Genomic DNA, 9,335 nt, shown 5'->3' with positions numbered 1-9,335 from the left:
TTCACCGACATCTTTTCTTACATTGTCAAGTACAAAAAAATAAAAAATAATGTGGTAGCCGATGCGTGAAAGAAAGCTGAATTTGTGCATCAATTGTATGATGAAGTCCGCACAAGACTCTAGAAAACGGCTGAGCAATACATAAAGCAAGCAAAAAATTTTTTTAAGAAAGTCCAATTTCATCTCGGTAAGTGGAATTGGTTGCATTTGCATAAGAAACTTTCCCAAGATGAAAAAAAAATCTAAGTTAACCCCACATGGTGATGTCCTTTCCATGATTTGGAGAAAATGAATGACAACGTCTACAACATCGAACTCCCAGGTGAGTACTAACTCCATTGTATTTTTAATATTGTCGATTTGTTTTTGTATGATGTAGGAGACGTGGAGGTCCAAATGCCATCCTGACCACTTGGACCAACTATCCGAATTCGAGCTCGTAAAATTCAAGATCAATTTTTCGGCTTAATCCGAGAGCTCGAGTTGAAGAATATAAACATAGATAAAACATGAAGACTCATTGGCTTGAGCCTAACAGTTATGTACATTTATAATGAGTGCAGACATGTAATGATGTCATTACTTACCTAAAAAACATTGACATAATTGCTTACAATATTTTTTTGAAATGTATTACCATTAATTACAATTTTAAAAATATATTCTTTTTTGAGAATGCATTTCTATTATTGTAATATTGATAATATACTTTTGAAAACCTGCAACAATTAATTATATTGAAATATGTTGTCTGTGAGAATCTATTGTCAATTTAGTTATAGCAAGTGTTTTGTACTCTTCATTTTGCCTATTTATAAGCTATTATTGTATCTATTTTCATATTAATTTTTAGTCATAATATATCTCTATTTCATTGGAAAATTTTGTTTTTCATTATATTTATTTTCAAAGTGTGAGTGAACGATTTCTTACACATTGATTTTAAATCGGATTTATTTAAAATTAACCATGGGTTCGTGATTTATAATTTTTTGCAGAAAATTAAGTCTATCCATTAGTTCCTTTTACTTAGTTAGTATTTTGAGTTCAAGATTAAATTTTTGAAGTTCTTAATCAACTAAATTAAGTATCATTTTCATTTGTACAATTTCAAGGATTTTATTTTACTTTTTAATAAATACATATATATATATCTATAACATTGTTTTATGATTAATGTCTCCACCATTATAAAAAAATTATTCCATTAAACAATATAAGAATTATATTAAAATACAAAAATTTTCGAAACAAAATAAAATTCCAAAGAATCATCGTCCAAAGTAGATGATATTTTCTTCGTCCATTAAAAACTTAAAATTATGTCACTATATATAGATATTTTTTGTCCTTTAAATTTTTGTATAATTCATTTATAGCAAACAATTTTCCTTATTCACAATTTTATTAGGTTTACTTTAACAAATAATAACTGACTTGCTATTACTTTTTCTACTAACTTAACTATTTTTTTTATTAATTATTTAATAGTTTTTCACAATACCCCTATTTTACTTTTTATCATCTCATTTTAATGTTAAAATATTATTATTTTTTAATTTTCGCACATTACCAAATCTACATAATTTTACACAGGAGTATTAATTAAATCTAAGTAGTGTAAATTTTCATGCAATGAACATAAAATTTGTTTTCATGAGATGGTAGGGAGTAAGTTAACTTTTGTCTAAGTTATAGTAATAGCTGTTTGTTTGATTTATTAAATAATTTTTATTGTCATTTAGATGTCCACAAACTCTCTATTTTCATTTGAGCAATTTTAAGGATTTTATTTTACTTTCTAATGTATATATATCCAACATTATTTTATGATTAATCTCTTCAACATTGTATATATATACAAAAAAAAACTATTAAAAAATATAAGAATTATATTATTAAAAAAAAATCCCAAAGAATCATCTTTCAAATTAAATGATATTTTATCAATCCATTAAAATTATTTCACTATTTTTTTTATTTTCGTAATCAATTTATCACTATATTTCTACTTCCCAAACTATTTTTTTTAATCAATTATTTAATAAACTTTTTATAATACATGCACTTAATTTTTTATCTACCCTCTTTTAACATTAAAATATCATTATTTTTAATTTTTGTATTCACCCAAACCAATAAAATTTTACAAAGTATTAATTAAATATAGTAGAGCAAGGCTTTATGCAATGAGCATATCTATCTATAGTGGGGGGACAAAAGCACACACCTAACTCCAAAGCATCAACATATAATAATATAAATATATATGTAGACTGTATGTAGTCTTCAATAATCCTTAGTGGTGTAATAATACAACTCCATGTTCCACTTGTGCCTGCCTGCCTTTGTCCTCCATTTTCACTTTATCAATCATCCATCCATTCCTATATCTCCATGGCCCTAACCAACCTGTTTCCTCTTTCATTATGCTATCATTTGTTTATTTTTAAACTTTTCAATATATAGATTCCACAAAAATAAATTTATTTTATTTGCGCAAGAATTTTAATATGACATATATATTTACTTTTTATATTAATAAAAAGTAGAAAAAATAGTTAAAAGAAAATAGTACTCTGAGGCTCAATTTTGACTATAGATATATATATATATATATATAAACCAAAGCCAAAGCCCAACCCATTATCTCATCCAATCCATTCTCAATTGAAGAATAAATGAGAATAAATGCTTATAAGAGGTGGTGGTTTGTTTGTGCTTCCCATTTGGGACAATGCCCATTTTTATTTATTTATTTATTTCTTACTTTCTTCTCTTTCACACACCAAAATGACTAAAATAAAAAAAATGAATATTTTGTTATGTGACGGATGGTGTATATTTTGTTATTTACGGTTTCTACGGACAATTAACATATACTCCCTCCGTCCCATGTAATATGGGTGTATTACCGTAGACACGAGAATTTAGGTAAAATATAATTAGTAAATAATTAAGAAGTGTATTAGTAAAAATAATTATTATTTAGTAAAAATAATTATAGATTAAGATTAAGATAAGTAAATAGTTTAATTAAAATTAAGAAAATTATAAAATTTAAAATGCGATTAAAGTGCATAATTATATTTCCAAAAATAGAAAGGACAAGTTACGTGAGACACGGACGAAAATAGAAAATAGAGACAAATTATGTGGGACGGAGGGAGTATATTATTTGATAATTGTAGATCATATAGTATTAATAAAATATTGTATCATTTCATACAAGGATACTAAATTACTTATTTCAACACATATTTGTGATTAGGTATGCAATATTTTAGTCTTTGCATGCTTCTACATTATCTACCAATTACTCACTTAGTGTTTATTTTGATTTAGAATATTAAAAGAACAAACTCTTTATTAAATGTAAAGTATTTTAGTTATTACACACTTCTACAATATCTACCAAATTATCTCTATGTCGGGCAAAAATGGATTTGTTTTGCTGTGCATTAAAAACATAAAATTAATATATAAAACTGAAAATTATGCAGGAAAATTTTGAAAATTCATTGACAATGCATGTAACTGATAGTGTATGTATTATGTAATGATAATAACAAAGTATTCAGAATAAAGTAACATTAGAAACAATGCCTATTACTACCATTCTAAAGTCATATTTACTTTTTATGGGTTCATCTTTAAATATTAATTATTATATAAAAATATAATACAAATCAAGAAAAAAAAAGAAAAGTACTTCTATCGGTATCTTATAATACTAATAAAAAGACATTTATACAAAAATTATACCAATATAAAGATATTTTTAATGTTAAATAAAATAACGTAAAAAGTAAATGACTCTTAAAGGCGGAAGGAGAAAATATTTTATAATATAAATACAAATTTGACGCGACAGACTGAAATGAAAAGAAAGAATAAATTTTGAAAAACAAAAATTATAAAATAATATACGTAAAAACAATAAATATGTAAACATAAAAACATATACTTTATTATTAATATTATATCAAAAGTATTAAACTTTTTACTATTTTAAATCTATATACATCATCCAAACAATAATAATTGTTCAAAAATTTGTATTTTTATGGCAAGAATTGTGTAAAAGCCACAGAAAAGAACACAATTCATCCCACTAAAGTGGGCTAAGATTGGATAGGACCATTTTAAAAATGGACGTACACTGTGGAACATGACATGGAAAAGGACTTGGGAATGAATTATTGCCAATGAATGTGAAGAAACCACAATAATAATATCATTCATTTCTTCCTTTGTGTTGTTTTTTCTACCTCCCATTATGAATAATCTTGAATTTTGAGGAATATGGCGGGTGGTGTGTGTATTTTTCCATATTTTTATTTTATTATTTTTCTCTTCAAACAAGTGGGCCTTGTTTTCGTCGTTTGTCTGAAAATCAAATCTTACAATTTGACATAATACAACAGTACAATCAAATTTTCTATGAATCCATAGGTTAAGTACTTTGAGTAGACAGCTAGCGTTGTTCAGCAGAGAGGCTGGAAGTTTTCATTAAGATCCAAAAAACAAGCAAAATTCATTCTCGAATTGATGGCTTGGGGGCTGAGACCCGCCACCGAATACTTATAATGAGGTCAGTTCGACGACAGGAACAATTGCTACAAATCATTGTTGTAAGTGCAGAATAAAGGAGAAAGCCAAATTCAAACAACTCTAAGGCCACTAAATTATTATCATTATGGAGCTTAGTTTGGGACAAGAGAATCTTCGGCCAACACAGAAACCAACAAAAGAAAGAACTGGACAAAAGGGAAGGCCAGCCCGGCCAAGTAGATCGATAAGGATAATACAATAAAATACATATACGGGCCAAGTGATGTATCCGGGACTTATGTTTACGTTAACAAGATACTACAAATGACCCTATAAAGCTCCCGGGACTTGATGTTTTGGACATGTCATGCGATCGAGCAGCTTCGCTGTTGTCTTACATCCAAGGAATCATCTTACAAGAGGAATGAGGAGATACTCGGCGTAAAACAGCTGCAGGGTAGACCGTAGGAAAGTTAAAAACATTTCCCGGCCGGGATGCAATAAACTATTTTTTACTTGCGATAGCAGCCATTGTCTGACTACGGGCACATCACAAAGAAGTGAGAAATTACCTGCCATATGAACATGTAGAAGGATGTCAATGCAGCCTTGCTCTTAAAGTCGATAAATTTTGCACGACTCCACAGCAATGACCCGAGCAGGGCGTGCCCGATTACCTAAAACACACATGAAGTACAAATTAGTGGAGTCGATTGAGGGCAGGATGTACTTGTTATATAAACTAGGGGAGATCTGCAATTTTGTTTCCTCGGGCTTCATGACATCACGTCAAAGTTGCAGCCACATTGTTCGATTAGGACAACACATATGTAAGGATCTTGCATAGGCCTTGGTTTCTTTGTGTTTACGTTTATCATAATAAGCATAGATATATATATCTATAGTCAGGGATGATGAGTTACCGTAGTCCACTTGCTCCAACTGCAAGAAGATGTCGCTCCCACCGACAAAGCAACCACGTAAGCCATTTCAAGCAAACAAATACAAATCCAAAACACCTACAACATTTTTTTTTTCAGGGAAAAAACAAAATCAAACTAGAGCATGCCAATCAAAAAAACTACAAAAAGTGAAGACAAGATTCCAAGGGAAGCTCATAACAAACCTTCTCTTGGCCCAACCGAACCGTAAAAGATTTGATGCCGTAAATCTTGTCTCCAACAATATCAGGAATGTCCTGAGAATAATGTTCCCAAATCAAAAAACAGTTTTTTACAGCCTTGCAAGATCAAACAAAGTACGATTGAGGCTAGGAGAGGATGTTTCTGGTCATAATCATATGTAGCAATAAAAAACAGAAAATTTCAAGAATATTCGATTTTGGAGCAGCCATGTACTCTAGATCAAATAAGGCCCTACTACACATTAGATGAGTATTTTATAAGAGAGCAGATTCGAATGCTTGGCTGAAATTGGCATATGTTGCTACAAATAATTTGGTTTATTTGCTGAGGTATCTTTACCCGATGTAATGATTCTATACCTTAAATAGTGCAATGACGACAGAGAAGAAGCTCATGAATGCAGTTGCGAAAATCACGGGCTTTGTTAGGATAGCTGGCCTTCGAAAAACATGCATCTGAAAATGGTGAAGTGCTTTATTGCACTATGAATACAAAACACTGTATGGATACTAAAGGAACAAATAAATCACTTGGATAACCTGGATGTGCAAGTAAAATGCAATCTGGACTATAACTGCTCGGACGGCCAAGATGCACATTGCTGCAACCACGGCAAACCTCTTCCATCGTAAAAGTGGCAGCTGAGAAGGCAAAAAAGAAACAAAATGAAATTGTGTTTTTCATAATGAGTAACAACAATCAGGCTGTTCGATCAATATTTTTCAATGGAACAATTCCTCAAAAATATTATTAAAAAATTCAAATATACACACATTATATATAATATGTACATTATCCACTCATAGAAAGTAGCTATTCAATACAAAATATTATTTTTTATATTACCAACACAATTACCCATACCACACACAAAAAATCAATTATCTAAAAATGCCTAGTGAACAGACTTAATGTTAAGCATTTCCATCCTGAATAAGTTATTAAAACAAGGTGAAACTTTGGTAAGATCACAGGATGCAGCGATTTCTCAATTATAAGAAGGCATTATTAGCAGAAATTTTTACTCCAATATCCGGTTAGGAACTTATGGGTGTGTTTGTCTGGGGTTTGGATTTTGGATTGTGATTTGAATAGTAAAAAATTTAAATTTGAATAGTTGTATGATGTGATATAAATATATATTGATGTAATGTTTTGAATGTAAACTTGACTTTTAGTATAATATAAAAAATAAAAAGTAGGTATTTGATTTACTGTTTTTGGGGAAAAAATTTGTGTGAACAGTATAAATCCATAAAAATCCTTCAAACAAACACACCCATGTTGATTTTGGAAGCATTTTCTAATGTTTTAAGTTGTTAGGTAATATGTTTTTGTTCAAATTCTTTTCAGCTGCAACATAACAACTTCTGAGAAAATGACTTACATTGATGGAATATGCAGTTCCGAGTACGAAGCTGACAGAAAGCGCCCAACATAATGGCGACGAACCAACAACATATCCAAGCCAAAAGCTCTGAAATTAAAGCACATTTCCCCCATCAATAAGTAATCACACTAAATTTTGGGAATGAGCTCATGATTTCGAAATTTCTGGAGTATACATAGTTGAAACTTAAGAAGATTAACAGTAAAGATAACCTCAAATCTACGCATTTTCCATATTTAAGGACAAGAAAGAAATCATACAGACAAAGTACACACATCTTTTAACCTACCAAAATGGCAAAGGATGAGATGATCATCACAGCTATATTAACTGAGTATTCCCCTGAGGCCAATGGAAGATATGGTTTGTTTACCTGATAAAGAATACCGTCAGAAACTTTATCAATTTACAAATGCAAATGCACACAATTGCTTAAACTATTTGTATTTTGTAGATTGCATTGTGAAGTGAGTTAATATTATAAACTAACCTTGTCTATTTCTATGTCAGTCAATTGATTCAAACCAACAATGTATATGTTCATAAACAACGCTGCAACAATAGCCTGCAAACAAAATTACTTCAGAATACAAGCATCGATCAAACAAGTTCAAAAGGATTCGAAAAATGTCAGATCTCTGTCACACCTCCAATACCCCTGTGAAGAAAAATGGAGTAAAATCTGAGAGCTTCTCGACTGCTAGAAGAGAGATGGAGATTATGCTCAATGCCTGCTCAGGAAAACAGATTTTAAGGATTCTTTCATCTAAAAAAAATCTACGAAAAATGTAAAAGAACCTGCAGATGCAGATGTAAGTGATAAGTGCAAAGCTACATGCTAGTTAGTTAGATTCTGAACCTAACTGTTCCAATAACGGTGTGAGGCCGTGAGAACCTGTAGAACGCATCCCAGGCATGATGCACTGATCTCCAGGGGCTATTGGAAGGGCCGGATTCGAGGGAATGTCCAGACGTTGAATTTGATATGTGCCTTGAACCGCGTTTGGAATTTGATACAATGGTTCTTCCATTGCTTCTTTGGACATGTAGCCGCAGCAAATTTGGCCCTGTTAGCTGCAAACTTACAGGTAAGCTGAGAAGTTTCTCTGTGTTCCCGATAACTTTGCCTTTTGATACATATCCTGCTGTATTCGAATCTATTAGCAACATTGATGAAATCGAAACATGGATAGAGATCATATCTTCCAAATGGAACACACGAGAATTTCAAGAATTTTATGCATAGAATTGCCATAAATCATGAACAATTTCGATTAACCTATTTGGTATCTAATGTTGCCACAATCCAGATCATTCGAATTCGACCTAGGAGCATCCCGGCAAAGTAGACAGACTCTTACTTAAAATGAAAGCATAATAAGAACTTTCAACACACATATAACTCTAAACTCTGCTTGGCATTATCAACCAAAATTCCAAGTGTCAGCAAGACACATTTCAACTATTTATGAGAAATTTCCATAATCTATATGCTACAATATATGAATTTTTACCTTTTTTTTAGCATAATGTTTAACATGAAACGCATATAAAATCAGAACCACTGAGCCACTACACAAATCATACAAAATTGCTCAAAGCCCATGGCACTGTGTGTGCATGGAGATTGAATTCAACATAAATGTTAAGAAAAAACATAGCCACACCAGTGAAGGAAAGTGATAGCAACGATGAAGGTTTCTGAACCGAACCGATCAGCAGAGACTCCATTATACAGATTTCACAAATCTCCAAGGAACTGAATATCTTCTGAATTTATTTTATTTGTGTATTTCTAAATAGGGCACTAAAAAACGGATGAGGATGAACAGGAAGGAGGCGGCGGACACTCCTGGAGAATTTATGGACGGCGAAATGAGCGAAGGTAATGGAAGAAGTGAAAGAAAGGTTTTATTTGTGATTGTGAGGAGCAGTGAAGATAGAAGACGAGCTGCTGCAACTAGTAACTAGGGATTAGGGCTCTAGACGTTGGTTCACCCTAGATTTCCCCCAAATCAAAACTGAAAGAAGCATGCATTAATTAGACATGGGGATGACGAAATTCAGGAAAATAGGATGCTCCTATGGCTATGGTGAAAGAGATCGTGTGTAATTTCTTCTATGATGTAGTTGTCCGTCCCCATCGATAGGAGCTGACAGAAGCAGAAGCACAAGCAGAAGCGGAAGAAGCAGTTGTTCATCACGTAACAAATTGTTGGACATTCGGCCGGCTGGGCTAACCGACA

At 31.6% G+C, this 9,335-nt stretch overlaps 1 protein-coding gene across 2 annotated transcripts; it reads right to left on the bottom strand.

The window, feature by feature from the left end:
- Positions 1-4,663: 4,663 nt before the first annotated feature.
- LOC127256728 (homogentisate phytyltransferase 1, chloroplastic-like) lies at positions 4,664-9,335 on the bottom strand. Of its 2 annotated transcripts, none has more exons than XM_051282876.1 (12): positions 8,757-9,335; positions 7,954-8,234; positions 7,737-7,820; positions 7,580-7,654; positions 7,379-7,462; positions 7,087-7,176; positions 6,239-6,340; positions 6,059-6,154; positions 5,681-5,752; positions 5,478-5,573; positions 5,127-5,231; positions 4,664-5,004 (listed from the first exon to the last, which is right to left on the bottom strand). In XM_051282876.1, exons 1-12 carry the CDS (start codon positions 8,818-8,820, stop codon positions 4,963-4,965), a joined length of 1,191 nt encoding a protein of 396 aa, XP_051138833.1. In that variant the 5' UTR covers positions 8,821-9,335; the 3' UTR covers positions 4,664-4,962. The 2 variants fall into 2 exon arrangements, with proteins under 2 accessions (XP_051138833.1, XP_051138834.1); XM_051282877.1 differs by having other exon boundaries at positions 7,954-8,231.

Source organism: Andrographis paniculata, unplaced genomic scaffold (genome assembly GCF_009805555.1).
Source record: "Andrographis paniculata isolate CXL003 unplaced genomic scaffold, ASM980555v1 Contig56END, whole genome shotgun sequence".
Taxonomy (NCBI): Eukaryota; Viridiplantae; Streptophyta; class Magnoliopsida; order Lamiales; family Acanthaceae; genus Andrographis; species Andrographis paniculata.
The sequence above is the reverse complement of the archived record's forward strand: the minus strand, read 5'-3'. Positions and strand labels throughout refer to the sequence as shown.

Coding starts and splice junctions, on each gene's coding strand:
- LOC127256728 (XM_051282876.1), bottom strand. CDS start 8,820: ATGGAGTCTCTGCTGATCGGTTCGGTTCAGAAACCTTCATCGTTGCTA. Junction 6,341..7,086: donor GAACTGCATATTCCATCAAT/GTAAGTCATTTT, acceptor TTGCCTTCTCAG/CTGCCACTTTTACGATGGAA. Junction 5,753..6,058: donor TCGTCATTGCACTATTTAAG/GTATAGAATCAT, acceptor CATTATTCTCAG/GACATTCCTGATATTGTTGG.